Consider the following 24699-nt stretch of genomic DNA (forward strand, 5'->3'; position numbering starts at 1 on the left):
GTGGGGGTGGGGGGGTAACACACTACAGCTCACTTGAGTATAGTGTAAAAACCCACTGTCTTGTACTTGTTTTCAATCTCCTGCCTCCCAGTGTCACTTGACTGTTGTAATTCTCTGGCTGAAAGAAGCAAGCCGCTCTTTCCTGTTAATCACCTCCACATCAGTAGCAAGTTTATCTACCATCTCTACCCCTCAGCTGTTTCTCTGACAAATAAGCAAATGCAAAAGGATTACTACTAAGGAAATTCATTTATGCAAAAAGGCTACTATTAAGGAAACATGCCTATCTCAAAATGAAACAGGTTGGTTTATGGATTAGATATTTGGAATGAGTCAGAGGATGCTCAGTGGAGCAGATCCTTAGGTGGGACACAGTGCAAGTCCCCCATAAGGTCTTCTTTTTCTAAGCCTTATTCTAGCATTAGTAAATCTGTTCACCCAATAATAAGGGACAAGCTGCTACTGTCTCTCTTCGAGAAAAAAAGAAGTTCTGCCAGGTTCTTCCTATTGTTACTTTCTGTTTCTTCACAAGGAAAAAGAACCTCTTTCCATAATAAAGAAACAACAAAGTGTACTTGGAAATTTGAACACAGCTACATGAACATTCTGAACAATTTACTGGGAAACGAAAAAATGCCAACATCACAGCAACCCCGATTCCCCCTACCAAACCTTATTTTAAGTTGGTGTAACTGTTGATTCTGGAGAGAAGGTTACGAGGCTACGACATCTGGGTACACCGCTTACCAGCCGGGCGGCGGGCAGGTGGGTGCCCCGGTTCCGGACACCCGCACCCTGAGACACAAAATCCCCCCGTAACTAACTTTTGTTAAAGACAAACAGCACCTTCTTACCGGAGCTCTCCCCCAGCACCGGCACCGGCTCCTCCTGCTGCTCGGGCCGCCTCCAGCGCCGCGCCCGGCCCGGCGCTCTCTGCCCCGCGCAGCGCCGCCCGCTGCGCTCCCGCGGAGTCGCACAGTGCCGCCCTTTCCTCCTTCTCCTCCCAAACTCCGCCGCCACGGCCGAACATCCAAATTTGCACCTACAGCGAAGCCGCCGGGAGCAGGGCGGGAGCTGCTGTCGCCCCAGCGCCGCTCCGCGAAGTTAGGGCTCAGCTTCGCGGGCCGGGACGTCTCGTTGCCGCTGTCCCGGGACGTGCCCGCCGGTCGCGCACTCACCCGAGCGGATCGCGGCCGTCCCGGGCCGGCGCCCGGCTCGGCTCCAAGGGGCGCTCTTGTGTGCGCGGGGCGTGTGATGGGTGTGCGGCACAGCATTTTCCTCCATGACGTGAAGGAAAAAAGAAGGGCAGCCGCCCGCCCCGAAACCTGGCAGGCAGCAAGAGGAGGACGAGTGGGAGGTGACGGTGAGGTCCCCGCCAGCACCTGGAGCGGGAGGAACCCGCCGCCTCCACGCCGCCTCTCCGGCAGACGCGGCACCGACTTCCCCACGACTCCCCATCGGGGGCGGAGCGGCCGAGGAGCTTCCCAAATACTACAACCGGCTCGACCGGGCGGCAAGACGGGGCTGGGCCTGGGCTGGGGACTCGTCCCCAGCCCAGGCTCCTTGTCCTCTTCTCGGCTGCCCCGGGAGCGCACAGCTGTGGAGAGGGAGGGGCTGCTGCGGTCCCGGGGCGGGTGGGCACCAGGCGCGGCAATAGCTGCAGCTCTGAACTAATAAGCTGCACCCTGGCATTAAGCCTCTGCTTTATAGCAGGTTGGTTGGGGACGTTTTATTGTTTTTATTTAGCAGTGAAATAACCTGCCGCTGCACTGGAATACTGCAGTTCCCCAACCACTTCCAGGATAAGGCCGGTGTTTTAAGGTCAGGCCGAGCTGCTGGCTCTGCTCGCAGAGAGCCTCAGGCCCTTAGTGCACCGGCTTGGTGAGAAATGTGGAAGACGCCACAGCACTGGAGAGCATCTGTCTGCTGCTGTAGCGCTGACCCTGCAGCTGGGCACTGCTGTGACAGCTCAGTTTACGGCTGGTAATTGCATAAGCCACTGTGACCAAGTTATATGTAACTGGGTGTTGGCGCTCTCTCCACAGAAATGCGTAAGTGAAATCGGAAGGCCACAGATGCTGGAAAACTCACCTGTGGATTACTCTGCAACACAAGTATTGGTGTAAGTGGTAAAACCTCCTGCCACAGACAAAACCAAAGCTTTGTTTTAATAAAAACAAACACCCCAACAAAAAAACCCACATCCATAAAAACATAGAGATACAAAAGTCACATAAAAAGTTATTTGAATCCTGTTCCAAAGTCTCATTCCTTAGAAATGTTTTAATCCCTTCCTGTGTCATGTTTCTCTTGATATGGCCAGTAACTTAGCACTTCAAATGTCAGATCACCCACATAATTTCCTACCCAACTAGCTAACTAATAACTGGTGATAAGAATAAAGGGCCCAAGTCTCATGTAGGCAGTTGCTCAATCTATTGATTTGAACAGAGTATTTTCCTCCAGTTTAGTATCGAGGTTTGAAGACCAGAAAAAAAGTCTTTATATCATCATGACAAAACACTTGCCAACTGCAATTGCTTCAAGAATTTTTCCAAACTCCTATGGCAACATTATTCATCCCTCTTCCTCCCCCTTAGCTGCATTTCCACCATCAAAACCCCAAGTAGTATTGCCTTAGAGTACTGTAAATACCTTTCACAAGCTAGCTTTCATTCCCATTATTCTCTTCCCTGACCTGCTCTGCTTTGCTTGGCAAGAAGGTGAAATGTTTTGTGTTGATCCTCTGCTTAGAATGACTAGCTCTCTCTGCACCTGCCTTTACTTTTTTCCTCTTCTCCATGCGTTTCCCTTGCTTACAGAGTTTCATGACCTCTGACCTGTTACTCAGGAGGTCACACTGGTTCCTGCTGGCCTTAAAATCAATGGATGGATGTATATTGTCTGCCTCCCAGCTGCTTATCTTCCTCTTCACTCATTCTTTTGTTTTGAATCTTGCATTCTTCCTTACTGGTATTAATCTCTCCACCGATTTTTTTTTAATTCCATGTCAGCAATAAGTAAATAAATAACTATGTGGAAATATGAATCTGAATTTTTGGCTTTTTGCATCACCTTTTTATCCTTTTATTCCCCATGTGAATAATAACAGCAGTCAGAATGCCAGGAGTTTTGTCTTTACTATTTGCATTTTATATTCTTTTTTACTTTAGCCTGCACTACATGAAGTAAATGCTAATTCACAGCCTAGGAGTGGAGAAGAGGTCTACTAAATAAAAACCTGAATTGTGAAAGCAGCAGAAGGGGCTGGGAGGGGGACCTGCCACTTGTGAGTAGAAGCTTTGTTACTCTGCTGCAGTTAGCATCACTAACAGCTGCCCATCTTTGACCGGTGACAACCACTGATATTTTTATGCAAAGGTACACTTAAAAAGCATAAATTTAAACTGAGAAAACATGGTGGTTAAAGTTTTTTCTCTCTTCATGGATCTTTACATTAAAATCAAAGGACTCCAGCAGGGAAATTAGAGAATATTCACAGTTTTAAGATTTGGGGAGCAGAATCCTACATTTGTTAGTCACATTAAGCTATATGTTGTCAAGCTAATGCCTTTCTCAAGATGCTTATACACAACTGAAAAACTGAAAAAGGCCTCAGTGGTAGATTAGTTTTACATACAGCATCTGTAAGAGACAGTGGTTTTCATGTATCACTTTGCATTTTTACCTCTTTGCTCAGCTTGCTCATTTAATTTTCTGTCACTGTAGCTTAGGATTGCCTTAGGTCATGTAATCACATTAATATAATAGACCAAAAAAATGTTGTCAAATTCTCCTGGGTTTTGTACATTAATTTTATTAGACATCTTGCAACAAAGAAAAAATGTCAAACAAACATGTAATTCAGAGGTCATTTTAATAGTCAAATACCTTTTATTTCTCAGTGAAAGCACAGTATTTGAATGAGCACTTCCTTTGAAACAATATGCCTTCAGGTTTGTTTTGCTGCTGCAGTTGTGAGAACACTCCATCTTCTTTCTTTGTGAAACTGACTTTACAAAATACCTGTCACTCAGCAGCTTTTACCTTTTCTGACTTCCAGGCCACTGGCATTTCTTTATTCTTTACAGCCCATCAGGCTATGACTGCTCATGCATCCTAGGGCAGAGTACTAGCTCTCTGCATATCAGACACCTCTCACTTCCCTAAACCAACTTCTGTTTAAGACACTAATCAGATCTTTGCAGAAGAGCTCTTCACACTCCAAAATAGCTTATTATGTATTAACAGGAGATACTTCCCATCCTATTCACTGGAGTTAGGAGTAGCAGGTACTATTATCCCATCTCTTCTTATAATCCAAAGAACGAAAGAGCAAGAATATCACTTGAATGCAGATAACTCTCTTAACAGTCAAAACTTACAAATATGCTGCTAAAGCAGATTCAAACATTGTAAAATTAAAACAAAAGAAATCCCTCAGAGATTGGGATGAATATCTGAGATGCTGTTACCTGGAAAAATTCGTGTTCCACAAACAGGCTAATTGCATTTCCTGTCATATGCCAGCACATTTTCTGCCTATCAGAGAGATTTGGCTGGAACATGAATGGAATTTTCCTGAGCACTTCCAACAGCTAAGATTCTTCTTTTAACCTCTCTGAGCACTTGTTCCTCTTCTCAAATGTATATATATATATATATATATATATATATATATATATATATATATATATATGTATATATACACCACATAAAGCAATACTGATGATGATCTCCAAGGCTGCTCATCTTGATTTTTTGCCTAACCTAACAATTTATGTTACTACACAAACATGCACTGCCATTTCTGATAGCACATCCTCAGCCACAGCAGTTCCAGGTTTAGGTGTAAGAAGTGACTGTGAGTGCTGATGCCTGTCTGTTTCTGTCCTGTCCCAGCAAGCATGGGCAGTTACTTTAATCTGAAATTAAAACTTAATTTTAAAAAGTTCAACTTAAAAAGTTCAACTTAAAAGTAATCAACCTGAAATATAATTCACAATGAGCATCAGTGTGTAAATCCTATCTATTTCCCCATTTCTTAATCTTGCAGTACAAGAGTAAATATTACTTAGTTCTATACAGTTATCTTTGCCTGCTACTAAGTATTTCCCTGTTCCTCATTTACCCAAACAAATTTTCCATCATCCCAAGTGCTGGACAAATAATTTATCAAAATGACAGCAGCAAAGTACTTAGTTCTAAAAGCTCAAATGTTTACTTTTAAGTGATGGAAAAGAAAAATGCATTAGCACGCAAGAAGTCTTTAGAATCCAAAATCTTTGCATTCTTTGTAGAAATTCCAGTGCTTCTCCATTGCAGAGCATGGTAGAAACTCCTCTTTATGTGCCATTACTATCTCATGGAATTGAAGAAAATGTGTCAGGCTTTCCACTGAGTTGAACTGGACAGAAGAGCCTATTGAAAATGAATGCAAATGATTAATGGAAAGCAGTCACTGGCACTATGACCTACAAAGGTATTTGCAGTTTGTCAGAACCTTGCAAGTCTTAGTGATCCCTAAGAATCTGTAATGTGCCCTAGGAATCTTGTGGGGTAAGACTTATGACATCTTACCAGTATGTCTCACTCAGACCCAGTCCTCAATGAGACAAGGGCCACACTACACCTCCTGGTGCCCAACCTAGGAAGCTAGCCATCCCAGACATCTCCAATTATATAATAGGAAAATGCAGTTGTTCTTCAGTACTGCTTGAATTTCATGTAGTATATCTACAAAGAGGCATGTTCATTGTACTTTCCCAAAATAAGGAATCTCTCACAGAGAATGCCCGTCCTAAAACTTAGTGAAAAGGTATAAAGTGCTGACATGTACAGAAGAAATTGCAGGACTGAACATATGTATTTTCAATATTTGAGTATCTGCTGGACTGACTTAACTATTGCAATGCATAAATTTAAAGCACTTTTGTCAGTACAGGAGAAGGTGAACTTTTCTCACTGTTAAAGAACACTAACAAAGTAACATTGTAAAGATCCACCAGTGAGAAATATTAGAAGACATTGATCCATAACAACACAGATTCCAAAATGCACTCGGAACTTCAGATTTCAGAGTTACTTGCTTTCGTACATCTTTCATCCCCGCTTTCTCCCTTCAGTATCCTTGCACAAAGTAACACAGCTTCTGAGCTGCCACAACCAGCCCAATACAGAAAACTGCCACCGAGGGCACAACTGTTACACATAGCAGATAGTGTCAAGAGAGAGAACTCTCATGAAAGTGGAGATGGTTTCTGTTTAAAAACAAACAAACAAACAAAAAACAACAACAAAACCAAAACAACAAACTGCAACAAAATATTGTGTCCAAGCAACATTCAAGTGTCCTCAAGAAGCAAACCAGGATACTTATTTCAGGATTATTAGATGAGTCAAGATAAATCCTTGTGAAGAGGCAGAGAAAACATGTTTGGAGTGACACCAGTTAGCCAGTTAGCTTGTGCTTATTACTGGGCTATCATATGCCACCCCAAGAGTCTTTCTTTGTTACTACCACTTTTCATTTCTGTCATCTACACCAATTCAAAGAAGCAAAATAAATTCACTGAATGGACAACATCATTGGTGCCAGTGCTAAAACAAACAGTGCCATATGCAGGTGTTAGACCTTTTAATTCCATGTCTTGGTGATGATTTCCCTGCCATTTCCTGAGTTCCAGGAGCACACCACCCAAAGCCAGCCAAGTAGCAAATTGCTACTAGAAGAGAGAGGTTGGTGTTCAGAGGTGCAAATAGAGTCTTGTGTGTCTTACAAGCTCAGTGCATGTTCAGTACACATAACACAGTACATAATGGAATAAAATGTATGATCTGATATCTGGAATATATTTAAGTATCACCGACTGCAACAAAGATGGGCAGGCTGCATATCAGACCTATGCAGAAAGTTACATCACAACGCTCTTCACGCTTATGAAGCAGCAGTCAGTCACACCAGAAGAAGCCAACTTACACACTCCTTTAGAAGTGATGTTGTAAAGGTACAAGGAATGCTTGGATAAAAAAAACCACAAAATAGTTTTAAAGACAACTTCAGGTAAAAATGATCTTAAAGTATGCCTGGGATTTTTTAAAAAGAAAATAAACTGGCATAAACTGAGATGAAACATTTTCATTAATGCTGAGTATACAATGGCATGATAGGCATGATTTCAACCTGCTCTAGTTGAAAAAATGCTCTTTTTTTGTTCTGAAATGTCCACATTTTGTATGTAAGAAGAAGGAAAATTCTTAGCAAAGCCTGTAACTAATTTAACATCCTGTATTGATAGATTATAATTAGAGAAAAGATGCTATTTTCTTACTTTGGAAAGGCTCTTCCTGTACTGCAATGATTTAACTTACTGACTAAAAATTCTCAACTCAAATGTGAATTGTAAGAGAGATAAGACCAAATACATATATTGAAGTCACCTTCTTGAGCAGCAGATAACAGCTTTCTTTGTTGATTCCTTTGTGTTAAATTTATGTTTTACCTACTGGATTAACATGTTGTCGATTAAACATCACTATTCTACCATAAGTACTTTACCTAAGTGAACAATTAACATATCTAATCTCTGTATTCTCCATGTCTCAGTAATTTTAGATAACAGTCAACATCTAGCAAAACCACAGTAATTTATACATCCTAAAGCTGCCTTTCTCAGTTCTGACACCAGTGTTTGATAAAAAAAGTTTCTATATCCCCAGACAGTAATTTTCCCAAGTAGGTATGAATCAGTATTTTGGCTCCCGTGTTTCTTCCTCTGACACCAATGATTTCTTTTCCTTTGCATTTTTCTTTCTCAAGTCTTTCTCCCCTTTCTCTCTCCCTTTGCTACTATATTTAATCTTCTGATACCCACTTTGATGTTTTCTTCCTGCACTTTGCTGACTTTAACTCTAATCTTCTTTAAAAAGACTGGCAGTTTAGAGGCTGTAAGCAGCCAAGAAAGGTTCCTATACTGTTATCCAAAACTCAGTGCCTCAGGTACAGAAGCAAACTTAGTAAATTTAGACACACAAGCAGGGCATTTCTCTGCTTTTCCACCCTTGCTGTCCTATTCTGTCAGTCTTCTATCATCTTCAGGAACAGCAAGATAAAGTATCAATATCAGAATGAGAGGTTTTTTTCCATAAATATGGGGAAAACATATGTTGTCTCTTGACAGCTTTTCCAACCAGCTTATCAATATCCCTTCTGTCTTTGAAGGCATCCATTTTAGTCTTACAGTTTTGAAACCATGCAAATATTTTCAACGTGTGTTTCTATTTTGTTGCATCTCTAGCAGTCCTTGTCTGCTGTGGCTGTTATGAATCTGAAAATTGTACTTAAGGAGAATTTCCATTAATGGCTACTACACAAATGTCAGACTATAATCTCTAGTTGCATAAGTGTTTGTCAGTGAAGAGAAAATTGTCACTTCAGTGCAGAGTCACCTTTTTCTGATCATTCAAATAGCTCCTGGAAGATCAGGCCTTAAAAATCCCACTAGTATCTACCGTATTTTTCCCAAGCAAGAAAGTACAGGAAGTATCCAAAAACTGGGTTATGTATTTTACAATTATCTTACTGGTGTAAATTATCTGTAAAATAATTTAAATGCTCTTGCAGTTTAGTCAATATATTTGAGTAAATTTACAGTAAATCCAGTTTAAATGCTACTATAAAACACGTAATGATGATTATCAGATCTGAGGGAAAGATGAACTGATTTGCAGTATGTGGCAAAGCCACAGGAGACTTTATTCTTTTGAGACTCAAAAGGATCTGGTTCAGCACAACTAGCCTAGACACAGGCTACAAATGCGTAAACAAAGAGAAGATCTAAGAACAACACACTTAAAGGTGACAGCGTTTGATCTAAACTGCCACAGCGGAATATTAATAGAACAAAAATCTGTCTTAAGTGCTTTCAAGTTTCTTGGGCCTTATTCACACTCCCCTCAAGAACTTAGAAAAGATCAGTCACAACCCAAGAGTTCCAACAGGCATTGTCTATTCAGACCAAGTAAGGCCTCAGAAATGAAGCCAGCAGTTCATATAAACAATATTTTTGGGCCTTCTGAATCTTTAAAGAAAGGCTACTACTGGACTGAGGCACAATAATTCTGCCCATGCTAGTGATAATTTTGAAAATAACTTTTCTTTTGGATTAAGTGTTCCCATTACCTATTACACTGAACCTGGACACTAGAACCTGGATTAACACCTGAAATTTAATAATTAAGCTGAAAAGTTCACCAGGGCAGTTCAACACGGTACTGGTTCATTATATTCTACAATTATTCAGGAAGAAGAAGAAATCTCAGTTAGAGGAATATGAGCTTTTGTCTAGTTTAGACCAAAACTAAAGCTTTCCTATGCCTTATTTCCCTTTAAGCCAGACACACGGCCTGGTACATATAGCTCTTTTTCTCTCCTAAGATTGGAATATATCAATGGTTTCGGTAACAGACACATCAAGAACTTACTTCACTTAATATTTTCCTGAGACTTGACTGAAAGCAAGTAACTGCCTTTTGTGTTCTTAAGGTTTTTAAAAATTGGCATTCATGATCTATCAAATGGAAAGAAAAGCTGGTTGAGACCTGGTATTTTGGAAAAAGAGATGTGTGTGGACAGATTGCCATTGTAAGACCAGAACTTTATCTTACAAAACACAATATTTTCCCAGTAATTTAATATTTTTTTTCCTCTAAATGCATTAACTTTTTTCAGGTCTCCTCAGAGTTCTTGATTCACTTCACATGATATAGACGTCAATTCTTTTTTTCTCTTTTAAATGCTGGAGTCCACAGTCTCTGTCCTTACAAACCAATCAGTAAGGAGACATCTTCTTCTAATGAACAGATCAATCATATCAGTCAGACACCTAAAGTTAAAGTGGTGTCCACCCACTACAAGATACAGGCTAGCAGAAATTTTGACTAACTGCATTTTGATCCTTTGTGTTCATCTCCATCCCAATGCTGAAAATACCTTTTCCCCAAGAATTAATCTATCAAGTGACCTAAATCATGCACACTGCATTTTTTTGCATTGATAATTACAGAAAAAAATCAAAGGTTATTTATAGCATCATATTAATAAATAAATAATTTCAGTTTGGAAGCTCCTTAATGGACTATAATGACCAGGTCATTCATAGAACAGCTATAACAGTGTCAGAAGGACATAGTGCACCTCCTGATAGTATCTTAGTTTATGGTTTCTTTCTTCACATATCATCCATGATGAGTCATGGATGATCTATAGGTTCAGTTCACCATCTGCCTATAACTGAAATCTGTATAGCAGTAATGTGGAATTTAATTCATACTTTCACAATTCATTATTTTATTCCATTCCTTCTAGATAAAATTGTATATTTGAGAAAGAAACATTTCTTTCTCCACTCAATAAAGGATAGTATTCCTCAGAAGTTCAAGGTCTGTTTATGTATATTGGCAAAAGCAATGTCATAAAACAGAAAAAATACTAGGTGTTTAGAATGATTCTTTTTTCTAACTGTTCCATAACAGTGGCCTTTCTTGTTGCACTGTGTCTGCATAGTAAAAGGACTTGCAGGTATGATTAGAGACCAAGTATTCATGCCTTTTATTCTAAAGCATCAGTTTCAATGTTTATGCTGAATTCTTAAATTATGTTTCATATGGTAGAAAGTATTAATCCCACAAATGAACCTAAAGATGTTATGCTTTTTCAAGACACACAGTTAATAGTTCATCTGTTTCTAAATGTCTGAAAAATGTACAACAGCAATACTGCTTTACAGGCTTCTTTAGAGCATTACCCAGATAAGTGATACGAATATATTATTTTCCATTAACCTTATGCCTACATCATGTTCTTATATAGTAACTGGTTTTTTCCCTACATATCCTGGGGTATAGGGCTGTTACACAGTAACAAATGCTTATTATGTGACATATACTGAATTATTATTTTTCAGGTACCTTGGTGCATCAATATATTGTTACATTATTCATTTAACAAAGTGTCAAAGTCAAGTCCGCCAATGTATTGTAGAAATCCAGCAATGTTTCAATAGTCCCTCAGGGACACAAAATGACAATTTACATCTTACTAGCTCTTTTTTGCTATAGATGTAAAATGATTTTATCCCCAAAAGGTGAGAGAAGTATAACTGACATACATGCCAATACTGAGAACTATGCACATCCTCCCATAAAAGAATCTATCTTCAAGACTGAATTTATAAATAAGTAAAATAAAATAAGTACTTCTAAAATAAAACAGAATGGCTGGTTCCATTTCTCTTATTAAAAAAATATTTTCTATTAAAAATATTTTTACACAGCTGTCCAGATGACCTCTCAGTTTCTCAATTAAGTTCATTACTGTATTTAAATATCAATATTAATGATTTTGAACTCAACATCAACAAAATCATATACTAGTATCCATTCTTAAAAGATGCAAAGATTGCTTTAAAAATAATCGGAGGAGACTATTTCTTGGTATGACTAGGTGGATGTAGGTTTCCAACATATGATTCCTTCTTTTTAGCCTATTATGTTATTGTTGTAGACTTGATTATATAATGATTCACTTGTATACTCATTCAAAAGGAAAATGGTTCTCTAACATTATTTCTAACCATTTTAGAAAACCTGAAATTAATGTGCCAAGATAGTGCATAAAAAGTTCCAGCTCCAAACTTGAGTAACTAAAACCAGAACACTTTAAAATTCTTGCAGTTTATAGCAGACTGAAATGCAGGTTGGATGAAACAGGATATAAGTTATAAATCAAGTTTCAGTTCAGGTCAGAACAGTGCTTTGAAAAACCAACCGCTCCTGTTTTTCATGCGCTGGTAGAATCTACAGCGGCTATTTTTTGAGTTTTATGTACAACCTCAGAACAACTTCTAGAGCCTTCTCCTACACTATTATCACAAGGTGATTGAAAGACTGAATTGTTTTGTTTAAAAGCTTTGTCGTAACTTTGTTAAAAGTGATTCCTGAAAAAAACACCAACCAGATAAAAAAGCGATAAAATTCAAACACTTCCAAAGATAAAATCATCAGGTAATCTCCTAAATATTTTCACCTCATATTACCAATGTGATGTCAAAATAGTCTGTCTTGTTTCTTTAAAGCAAAGCAGCAGGCAGAAGCCAGTGCCTCTTGAAGGCTGATGTGCCTCACACTGCCTTGCATTTATTGCTTTCATAAGTAAGACAAGAAAAGACGTGCTCCAGGAAGATAATCTACAACAGTTCTGTTTGTCTCAGTCTTCTCTCAGTCTCCACAGGACCACCAAAACAGATGAAAATGTTATAGTGCACCTGATTAAGTAAGAAGATGGGTCTGTTATCAAAGGATTCTTTTACCACTTGTTTCACAAAGTAAAAAGGCCAGAAAGCCAATGTTCAAAGCACTCAGCTAGGAGTCAGTTTTAAGTACTCTGGCTGCACTTCTTAGGAGAACATAGTTTCTGTATCAAAAAAAAGGGGCAAAAGTTTTAACAAGCAAGTTTCCAACTAGATACTGGGGAAAAATTCATCCTAAGCATGGTTAAGCATAGGAATACCCATCCCTGAAAATATGCAGAATTTGCCTGGACAAGGCAAATTTATCTAATTTGGAAACTGGTCCTACTTTGAACAGAAAGTTGGACTGAAGACCTCCAAAGGTCCTACTGAACCTATGTTAGCCTATGATTCTATGCAATCACAGTATCATCTGGTTTCTTCTGAAGTAATTTTCCAATGTCAGAAAAATCTGGCTTACAGGTAACAAATACACACATCAGATACTTAGAATTGGTTTCCATGGCATGCAGTCCCTGATAGTTGTTTCTTCCCCTACCCCCCTCTGCCCACCCACAATTTTTGTCCCTCTGAAAAGTGATTTTTGTTTGGCTCTTGCTAGCCACATAGCTCAAGTCTGAATCAATCATGTGACATTTTACCTCCTACCCTGCTGACAGTCAAATAACAGCAGGTAGAGGATTTTGGAAAGCAAGATGAAGGAGAAGCCTATACCTCAGCCAAGGTATGCAGTTACTAGAAAATACTGCTTTGTAAATTCTGCAGACAGAACTGTGCACTTCTTTGTAAAGCATGTAAGCACATAATGCAAATGCCTGGAACTTTACAGTTCTGAAAGTACTTTCAAGTATTTTGTCCATAAGCCATAAAGAAGAGAGAACAGTGTAATAGCTGCACATTGAAATCCCCCCAAGATTGAAAAATAGTATGGATAGACATTTTTGTCTACAAACTCACTTTTCTTTCCAAGTACAAGATACAAAGAATATATAGTTCATCTCCCTGTTTTTTAGAGTCACATAAATGGGGACATAGTGTAGTTGATGAATATTCTACTATAGGTAAGGAAGAAAAAACATATATGAGACGTCAGGGTGTTGGTTTTTGTTTGTATATGGTTTGTTCACTGGGGGTTTTTAAATATTTCAAGTACTTCTCTTTCACATCACTGTGCCATTATTAATAGTATGATAAGCTACTACTTCAATAATACCCAGTCCAAAAAATTCAGATATACAGAATCAAGTTCCTTAAGCCATGCTATTTTTGTCAGAAATAATAAACTCGGGTTTATTACATCTTGACTTTTCAACCACTAATGTTATTCATCATCTTTTCCTGTTTTCCTTCAAAAACACGAAGAAGACAATAGTAAAGTTTTCTAGTGAAAGTAGTTTCTGATCTAACTGTCTGAGCCTTACCAGAACCTAGGGTTCTGATGTAGAATACACTACAGCACAAAATATTTAATTTTGCAATGGGCTAAATTTGTTGTTTGGATTATGCTACAAAGTATCTTCAATGGTTCAAATATGCATATGAGATCCCTGTCCTGAAAAGTTTACAATTTAAAGTATAATGGAAGACTGTTGCAAATATGCACATGCAGTGTTTTCTAGTAGCTTGATTTTACACTTGTTTAGGAACTGACATATATAATAGCTAAGTTTCATTTATCTGGAATGATTCACGTGGATTTAAATGCTCTCCTGTTAAGTCGGCCATTTCAGCATCACAACTTTAAACTGGTGTACAAGAGAGGACAACTGACTATCAAGAAAACTGAAATTGATTATCCTTCTATCATTTTCCAGGACTAGTAAAGCCCACAAAATAAACTAGTTTAAAGCCAACTTATACAGCTGAGCTTTACCTTCAGATTTGATGTAGCACAAAGTAAAACAGCGGTGGCATTGTGTATGTGCCTAGTTCTTTGGAAACAGAACTAGAGGGCAAACCAATGCAGTAAATCCATCTATGGGTTATGAGCCTTCTCATAGCACTTACAAAATTTCGTTTAAGAGACTTATTGAAGCACTCATCCTGAGATGCTTGCAAAGGAATTTCCTTCTGAAATAGGAGTTTTCTTTTTACAGTTTATTTTAAAAAATGGTCAGACTGTGAAAATTGAGAAGCTTATATTTAGACCTCCACAGAAAATATTTGAGATTCACAAGGCAGAGATGTCAAAACTGAGATGGTGGATAAATTTTTACATATTATACTGCATGTTCAGCAGCTTTTTTTCTTCAATTGATAGAGTAATTAAAGTAGGTATGAACAAAAATTTATATATGGAACAACTGTAAATGTACAGTTTAACAATTTTTTATAACATGTATCTTTCATTTTGCATTATCTCTACTGTATGTTAATGGTTACTTTTGCTACACTATAATTCTACACTCTTGCTGTAACTGTTTCCATTCAGGACTGAGCACTTAGATGGTAGGGTGACAATGACTGTATATGCTACAAGACCATTATTTTGCTAAGCAGAACAGAAATAGTAGGCATATTTGAGAAAATGTCAATCTGGCTGTTCATTTGTTCAGCAGAGATACATAACTTCTATAAACCATAGCCTTTGTTACTTTTCAATTAATATCAAAGAGCAGTTCAATCTGGGTTTTTTGATATAAATAAATGTAGCCATCTACTACAGAATTTATTTTTTATAACTTTACAGACCACCTTCCTCCAAATATTCTGACCTGCCATTTAAGATACAAAGCCTGTTTACTTCTATTAAAGAAAAAAAAAGATAACAACGCATTTTCTCCAGAGGTTTCTCAGCTTAATCCTTGCAAGGTTGCTGTAGGGCCTATGTACAGAAGCATTAAGAACTGCTTTAAAATATGGATGCACTTTTAGTTTCCAACAACTGACAAAGACTTGATTCACTTCTGTTTTCTGCCTTACTGCCTCCCACGGCAGACCTGGCTTGGCACTGTTACCCTCACCAGTGCAGTATTATCTGGCACTGGGGTTTGAGCTATCACTCTAACTTTGAACTGTGGTGAGTCAGGGTCATCCCTCCATAGTGTAATCACAGGCAATAGAGGCAAAAATACCAAATGAAGTGCAATAGGCACTGTTCAAATCAGACAAGTATTACAGATGGGGTTTAATGTGCAATCAATGTAAAAATGCAATACTGAAAACACAAAGTTACAAGCTTGGTCAACTACGTAAAGGTGAAAGCATCTTCAGAAGCATTTCCACACCACCCTCTAAATTAGATTACACAAGATTATTCAGCAATGCTTATGTATCATATTTCTCATGTATCATAAATTCAGAAGACATTTCTCCATGCTATTTTTTTTTGAGACATTTAACTGAGTACTCAAAATGACACGAAGTTATTTTGTTAACTACACCAAAATAGCAAAATGTTTCTAATTTGGACACAGGAGAGTTGACCATATTGAGCTCTGAAAAACACCACTATTGGGTCATTTTGATCTAATCTAAATCCTCAGGAGTGTAATCATTTTTCCCCAGCACTCTTTCCCTCCCACACACAAATCAATTCCATGCCACCTGCTTTTCTTTTTCCTCTCATATCTCTTGCATAGCCCTTGTAACCACCATTAGGTTTTCTAGACTGCTAAAAAAACACTCACTCATAAATTCCCTGGCAACAGCTGCTTCTCCTTCAGCACACAGCTCTCACAACTTATGTTTGTGGCAGGGATTGGTGTTTGGCTGCATATTACTCAGGTCAAAGCTTCCAAGAGGCTGAGCAATGGAGCCACTACCAGGATTCTGATAGTGCCTTTATCACAAGGTGATTCCTTGTGATAAAATTCTTTCCTGGGACCATGAAAAGATACTTCTGTTCAAGGAACAAGAAGTATCTCTTAACACTGATGGTTTAATGAACAGAGAAGTTATGTTATGATTTTTATTTTTCTTAATTTGTTTCTTTGTATTTTCACTTAGCCTTATATCACCTAACACATGTAAACTTTCCTTTGCTCCTTTACCAACTCAGCAGTTGCTGCTGTAAGAGGATTGGGGCTTGTTTTTTGGTTTTTTTTTTTAATCTATATCTTCCTTGGCAAAATTACAACAGACACTGCAAAACTCTAACTTGAAAAGTAGCCTACTAAATGTATGTGTTTCATTGCTTGCCTCAAGGAAAACAGAAACACACCATATCACGTACAATCATAGCACAACTTTCCCACTTGCTTTTAAGCATTCCTCCTGAGTTTAGTTTAAAATTTAATACTCCATACCTCAAATAACACTAACATAAACCTTTCAAAACAGCTTATGGTTCAGCCATTAAGAAATCATTTGGATTCCCTTGAAAACACTCTTCTTCCATACAACTTTGGGACCTTTCATGAACTAAAGGTGAACAAGAGCTGTTTTAATCTTTACAGGTGGCTAATGGTTGTTAAAGGCAGTAAGGAATTGCCTGAGCACAACAATTGGACTAGTCATGCTGTTTTCCAAAGACTGTCTTCCTGAAATAGCAATCTGCAAAATGAATGTGCACATCACACTTACTGTAACAACTGAATAAGCTTTTCTTTTAAGCCACTTTGCTGGAATTTCAATGTGAAATACCTAACACCAACATTTGCTTGACAACTTAAATCTGTTTTTCAGCTGACATCTGCTTCTGAATCCTTGTTATCCTTGGTCATTTTTAACAAACATTATGACAAGTATCAGAAAGCATGGAGAAATTCTAAGCTATAAAATTACTGTTTATTCTGTTTTCCTGCATACAGATAGTCTAAGAGTACTGCTCATTTGCTTAATGTTTACTTTTCACTCAGGCTTGAATACAGTAATTCTTGCTTTCTGCTAGCATGATCCTAGGAGAGACTGAAGACTCAAACCCAAAGAAGACACATAAAATGAAATTTAGTTAGGATTTAGATGACCAATTCCAAAATTGCAATTTCTAGTGCTTCTACTAAATACTTGCATTGGTCTGGGACTGCTTTACTTCATGGGCTCTTCAAGGTTTTTGCACTAACACCCCTAAGGTACCTAGAAGTCTGATGATGCATAAACGTTGAAGCACCTTATAAATCTCAACCAAGCTGAAAAACTGGACCATTTCTTATGTTAGCCGCCACAGAACAGTAACTCCTTCTTTTCTCACCAAAGGACCTTGATTTGGTAGAGGCTCCTAGGCCACGCTTCCTAGACTGGGCTGTACAAAAATTTCATTGGTAGCTGCTTCTTTCTATTCTACACCAAGATGGCTAGGTGTAGCTACTGTATATATAATTTTCTTCCCAATTCTCCATGCTCTTCATACAGTAGCTCAATGAACACTGGGCCAAGGTATGGGAAGCTACAAGGAGAGTGAGGGAGGGGTATTAAAAATAATAGCATTCTCCTCCAAAATTGCTCAAATTCCCAGGCCCCAATCTTCTTTTTTTAACAATGCTCTGGGACACACAGAAAAAAAATCATTAATACAAAAAGTAAAAAAGAAGTTTGGTTCTCTGAAAAGCAGAAAAAAACTTCTACTATATAATACACACAGGCCCTAAGCATATTAGAAAGATAGAAGAGTGCCTGGGCACTCTGTCTCTACAGGCAAGCAGTACAGAATAGTTCACATCCACACCAGCAAACTTTCCTCTGCTTTTGAGCAGGCTGGCTGCAGGCAAAGTGCCTGTTGGAAAAGGCACTTGGAACAAGCTAACTCATGAACTGAGCTTGGAAACCATTTGAGGGTTGTCCAATGAGCAGAACTGTACTCACAAAACAACACTGCAGATTAATCATCTTCTGAAACAATTTAAGGCACTGTTTAATGTTCTAGATATCTCGCCATGTAGTATCTGAAATGGAACTGAAACTGTGAACACTTTGACTTGCTCTCCCTCAACTTCCCATATAAGACTAATGGTTAGGCAGTGGCTACTGTCATCTTAAATCACATATCACAAAAAACTTCCTTAAATACTCTTTTCCAGATGACCCTGGACTACTTGGGAAAAACACTTGCTGATCTTCAGACCGACTTTTTTTTTGTCAAGAATAGTTTTTGAATAAATAGATTTCTCTGTTCTAGAAGTTACAATCTTTATCATAAATTTTTCACAATACAAATAATTCAGAAGAACTAGTGAAATTTTCAAAGGCCTATCAAAAAGTCTGGAAACCAAATACAGATCTAAGTCACTTACACCTGTTATAACCTGAAGTTACTGAAGCAAGGAAAAATAAACTCACCCTCTGGAAGCTCTTAGCCTAAAGCATATACCAGTAGAACACAGTTATTTGAATACCAAGTTAGTTCTTTTGAACTGTTATCTTTAAATTTACTTTCATTATGTTAAAAACAGACCAACCCTGGTATCCCAGTTCACATGAAATGGAGTGTCTTATCAAATTAACAGAAACAACCCCAAAGGCCCAAAAGCTTTATGGACTCCAAGTACAACTGGCTGTCAAAGGGACTTGTGTTTCCCCAAGAATACATTGCTTATCAAAATTAGACTGAAGTACTTAAGTTTGCTAAGCAGTTCTGAAAAAATTGTTCACTGCCATTTTGTCATATCAATGCACTTTGTTTCTTTTGACTATTTATTTCTAGAGAATTAAGTATCCTCCTAATTATTAGTGTTGCTTGGGCAATAGAATAAAAAAAATATTAAAATGGCTTACTCAAAACTTCACTTTATAGGAAATATTCTATTATAAAGTGTTACTCTTTTTTTTTTTTTTTACATAACAACCAAATAATTAGTAACTATTCTCTTCACACAACAAATTTATGGAAGTGTAGTTTTTTTAGACTTTGTGTACAAATTTGGCACTACTTACATTTCAAGATCAAGATCAGTGATAACCATATACCCAAGAAAAAAACTAGAAAGCAAGAGAGGTTCTGGGCCTTAAGTCCTTTAGAAATCACTCTCTGCTGCTTTCAGTTATGACGAATATTAGATTTTAAGTGGTACATACCCATAGGATTTCCTTTCTGTGCTGGTAACTCCAGGTCGCTGGAAACTGACATTTCACCAACACTAAATTTTGACAATTCTGTCCCAAGATATGTAACCTGTAAAAAGAAATCTAGACGGATAACTGATTGTTTTAATTAGTATTTTTGGGTTTGTTTTTTTTTTTTTCTGATAGGTGTAGAAACTTCACTTTTCTTTAAAACTGAGTTTATGCACTTGTAAACCTAATCTGCATCTGTCAAGATCAAGGAGAAATTATGCTAATTTGAATTCTAATTGAAAAAAAACCCAAGCATAATACAGCCCATCTGTAATGCCCTTTAAACTCTGCCAGTATTTTTGCAACAGTCATGCATGACACCCTGATATTTCAGTAAGTTTGTTCCTTTTTATTCAACTACCTTTTAGCTTTTTCTATCAGTCTTAATCATCTTTAAAGCAACTCTTTCAAATCCCTTTTAACTTACAGTGTGAGCATTCGATGTTCTTTCAACATTCATGATGAATTCATCACTATACAACTATGTAGCTACAGCACTTTCTTTGCTGCTCATTCATTAAAAGTGAGACGATATTTAAAATTCAGGCTTGTACCCTCTTTTGCTTTAATAACAGTAAGGAGATTAGATTAGTGAAACCTGTTACAGCCATTCATTATTGCTAACTTTGGGAATCAAATCAGGCCTACCTTATTCCATGCATACTTCCATGTCACAGAAATATCACTTCCTAGTAGATCTTTAACCCACTGAACTGGATTCTGTAGTATTTGTCCTTTACTGGTTCTGATCTTGCCATTCTTCAAGAGTGTAGCTTTATGACTAAATTCCTAAAAAAAAATAAGAAATAATTTCAATTAATAAATTAACAAATGTAAGATCTTTGAAACATGAAAAATGCCAAAGAACAACATAGCTGAAAAGTTGCAGCTAATTCTGTTTTTCTCTGGAAAAAAGTTAAGTAATCTAATGCCTCTATCAAAAACTGTACAAAATAAAGATGATTTATTCCACCAGAATAACAATCTTTAGCCTATCAGAGGACAAATCTCCCTATGTGTGTTTGTCAGAACTGTATTTGTATTTTAGTTCCTCTTACACATAACAAGGCTTTGAATAAATTAATGTGCATCAGTGAACTCAGGCAGTTACACGAGGCAAATCTGTGCAACAAGAAACTGCTATATGAGGTACATATATGTCAGAGTGAAGTTTCAGCAACCAGTCAAACATAAAACATATTTGCACAGAAATTTCACTTATATCAAGGGATATGACTTACATGTTTTAGGAGGAACCTAACAGCCTTACCTTATGCAAAATTAAGTACAAACAAACTTACTGTTAATGCCTCTTTCATAATGTTAATATGGCCCAGTTCTGCAAACATTTACACCTCCCCATAAGCACAAGTTATGGCTGTTTATAGCTGAGTAAGTCATGGTTTTGTCATATTGGCCTCCGTTGACTAACACAGCTAAGTAATGCAACGATTAACTCTTGATCAACTCTGTCAGAACTTAGTAAGGTCACTTATCATTCCTAAGGTTAAACAATCCAAGTAAGAGAGTGACGCACCAGAAAATACTGAACCATGTCCTACCATATCCACTGGCTTGGGGTTGCTTTAAGAATTAAACAGAGACAATTAACCCAAATATTTCAATGAGCACTCAACCGAGTTCCTAAGTTCAGAGTTTCACAACCTAGGTCTACAGTATTCAACAATTGCATTCTCCCTGCCCAAAGCTAACCCTAAGTAAGGACTATGCACCAGCTGTATGTTGTCATCAAATACATCTCTATAATGATAAAGAAGGGAAATTTACTGATCATATCTTTGCAATGCAACAGACACTGGCTTCTAAATTTCGATTTCCATAGCACCATCTTCCAAGACATAAGTGAGTGTCATTTTCATTCTAGTAAAGATCACTGACTTCTCTACATGCCAAATACTAGTACCTGCAGCACTGGGTTATAATTCCGTAGGATCTATGTGTACCAAGCTGCTATCACACACAACTGTCTTGAAAAATTACAGTAGGAATACTGAATTTTTCATCCTTCCACTTAGTCATCTTGCAGTTCAAACAAATATTACATGTTCTTGAAAAAAAAGAAGCACGTCCCCACACCTATCATATGGCGTGATATACAGCCTTGTGACTTACACTACCCTATGATCAAGAATACAAGACCACACAAAATGGCAGCTCTCAGCAGAAAACCATTCCTGAGATTATAGGTGTAGGAAAAGGAGTTCTTTCTACATTAATTAAATTGGTGAGTTGGCTGAAAAGAACTTTACATATTTTGTCAATATGCTGCCCTGGAAATTAACTAGCTGTGTTGGTTTTGCACAGCCTGGTTTATTGTAGCAGAGGGCGGCCACAGAGGCGGCTTCTGTGAGAAGCTGCCAGAAGCTTCCTCCATGTCTGGCAGAACCAATCCCTGGTGGCTCTGAGGATGGACATGCAGCTGGCCAAGCCTGGACCAATTAGAGATGTTGTTAATGCCCCTGTTTATGACATATTTAAGAAGAAAATCAAAACAAAATGGATAGAGTTCTTCCTTGCCAGAGAAGAGGAGGAGGTAAGAACGTGTGAAGGAAACAACAAGGAGACTCCAAGGTCAGTGGAGAAGGAGGGGCAGGAGGTGCTCCAGGCACTGGAGCTGAGATTCCTCTGCAGGCCATGGTGCAGACCATGGTGAAGCAGCTGTGCCCCTGCAGCCCATGGGGATCCATGGGGGATGCAGAGATTCACAGCTGCCCATGCTGGAGCAGGTGGATGCCTGGAGGAGGCTGTGGTCCAGTGGGAGACTCTATGGAGAGAGAGGGCCCTGCTTCCAGGCTGGAGCAGCCTTGTCCTTGGAGGACTGCACCCCGTGGAAGAGTGACCATCCCACAGCAGTTTTGGGAGGACTGCCTGCCTGTGGGAGGGACTCAGGTTGCAGCAGTCTGGGAGGACTGCTGCTCATCAGACTGGAATGGAGAAGTTCACTGAGAACTGTGTCCTGTGGGAGGGACCACATGACTAGCAGAAGGACTCCTCTCCCTGAGCAACAGAAGAAAACCTTGAGTGATGAACTGACCAAAATTCCCACCAAAATTCAGTCTCCCTGTACTGTCAATAGGAAGCAAGGGGGGGTTGGGGGAAAAAGGTGTTTTTTAAGGGCTTATTTTTACTTCTCATTATCCTCCTCTGATTTTGTTAGCAATAAATTCTCTTTGTACATCTAAGTTGAGCCTGTTTTGCCCTTGGAGTGTTTTCTCCTGGTCCTTATTTCAACTCATGAAGCCTTCACTGAATTTTTCTCTCTCCTTTGCCCAGCTGTGGCAGGAGAGGGCAAGTGAGTGACTTTTGTGGATGTCTGGCATTTGGCTAGTGTCAAATCATGACAGTAGCTCACATCTCAGAATTCAGTCAATGATTCCCTCATATGCTCAATACTAAGCCAGGTCCCTAGTAGCTGTTGTGAAAATCTGCTCTTTATTTGGAGGGACGGGAAATGCTTTTATATTAAAAAAGAGGGGTTTCTTTTTTTTTTTAAATATGGTTCATACCATACTGTATGCTTACGGAATCAGCAAGCATGTAAGCAAGGAATTTTGCATGTGTTCATGCCTATCACAGCACTACAAAATCCAAATGTCACATTTTTATTTGAGGGACTTGACAGTTGTTTCCAAGAATGACATTAAGTCATAACGACAATCACATTCCTGCTCCTTCCAGTATGAAAATCATGTAGATTTTCATGAAAATCAATGTAGATCAGCCAAAGATTCCACTCTGGTTCTAGCAATAAGAAATATTAGCAAACTGGTAATGCAAAGTTAAACACAAATTTTACTTATGCAATATTCTGGGTCTTAAAATTATGGGCTGACAGAAGACTTCATCCATATAATTTTCCTTTTAAACTCATGAACAGTTATCTATAACCAATGAATAAAAACACGCACTAGTTGGTGCTGAAGAAGCAGATGAAACCATGAGAACTGCTTTTTCCTGTTTTAGTGTGGGGGGCATTTTTATTATCCGCTAATATTAATATTATTACTAATATAATTTCTCAACAATTACCTGCAGTTTGAATTCTAAAACATTTTCTCCGGGCTTTATTCTTCCCAATTCAAGCAGATCTATCAACTGATTTTTTTTCTTACTCTTCCATCCATATCTCACTTGGTTTTGTTCCCATTCCTGATTACCATAACTCTGTGAAGATTTCTCACTGATATTTGCTGGAGAGTCTGTATTTGAGGAAATATTAGTAAGCATCAGGTTGGCATTAAATGAATTCTCACTACTCTGAAAGACCATTTGCTGCAAAGTATTAGAGAAGCTCTTGGTAGACGCTAATAAAGTTTCTTGCTGCGGCTGCTGTTGCTGCTGGAAAGCTTCTTTCTTATTCACATATCTGTGCAGATCCTCATGTGAAAGAACCTGCTTGCAGTGACGGGTTGTCTGATAGACTTTCTTACCGACAACAGTGCTTTGGGGTTCTACAATATTTAATGTGTTGGTCATTGAAGTGCGATTTAAAGACCTGTTTCTTTGTCCTACAATTGCTACACAATCAATGTCTTCTGGCTGTGAGCACTTTATTTTAGCAGTGGAAATAGTAGGTTCTGAAGACAATGTCATCACTTCTGCAGCATTAGTCAGCTTTGACATGTTGTCAAAGGCATATTCTCTTACTCTGTTTCCAGATGCCAAAGCATGATCAGAAGCCTCCTTGCTTCTAATTGCTTCTTTATTTGCTCCTGTTTCATCCAAGCAGATGTGTGGATGCTGGATGCATTCCTGAGCTGAAAATCTATTTTCTAAAGAGACATGTGCTTCTACTCTGTTTCCATTAGGCCTGCTGGCATCAAGCCCCATACTAAATGTTACTGTATTAGGACACATTATTTCATTAGCAGTTAAACTTTGAATTGTATCACTTCCATGAAATGAGATTTGCTTCTCTGATGATGAATTGAACATTTTCTTTGTTTTTCTGTAATTTTTTAATTTCTGCACTAATTTTTCCTGGTTTTGGGCAACAGTCAACAAGCTCTTTTGACTAGAAGCAAGGTTAACTAATTGTTCCCTTAGTGCACCTTTTTTAAATGATTCCACTGAGGCCCTATAAAAAATAAAAAATAAAGACATTGTAGTTACTGTAGATACAAAATTAAAACAGTTAATAGACATAACAAAGAACAAGAATACGTTTCAACATTTAAAATCTGCCAACATTTAAAATTTGAACAATATTTTTATCATGTATGAAGTTTAATGTTAAAATTCCAGGTTTATGAACAATGAAGTGCAGAATCCCAAGAATTAAGATGCAGGTGGGAATCCCATAGAATTAGAATGTTAATCATCAAAACGTCGGAAATAGTCTTGCCTATACCACTCCTTAATTCACAGAATTTATACTTCT

At 38.2% G+C, this 24699-nt stretch overlaps 1 protein-coding gene across 1 annotated transcript in view; it reads right to left on the reverse strand.

Annotated features, from left to right (window-relative positions):
* Nucleotides 1–4648: 4648 nt before the first annotated feature.
* The window catches only part of ANKRD31 (ankyrin repeat domain 31), a 64906-nt gene continuing 44855 nt past the window's right edge, over nt 4649–24699 (reverse strand). The window contains exons 21-24 of the mRNA XM_071425222.1: nt 23349–24396; nt 19947–20087; nt 19260–19356; nt 4649–5421 (exon numbers count right to left, since the gene is read on the reverse strand). Coding sequence (XP_071281323.1) covers nt 5270–5421; nt 19260–19356; nt 19947–20087; nt 23349–24396 — 1438 coding nt within the window. The 3' untranslated portion in view covers nt 4649–5269. The remainder of the gene's footprint in view (nt 5422–19259; nt 19357–19946; nt 20088–23348; nt 24397–24699) is intronic.

The sequence above is a fragment of the Agelaius tricolor genome, unplaced genomic scaffold, assembly GCF_023055355.1.
Source record: "Agelaius tricolor isolate 1412-34295 unplaced genomic scaffold, bAgeTri1.0.p SCAF_4, whole genome shotgun sequence".
Taxonomy (NCBI): Eukaryota; Metazoa; Chordata; class Aves; order Passeriformes; family Icteridae; genus Agelaius; species Agelaius tricolor.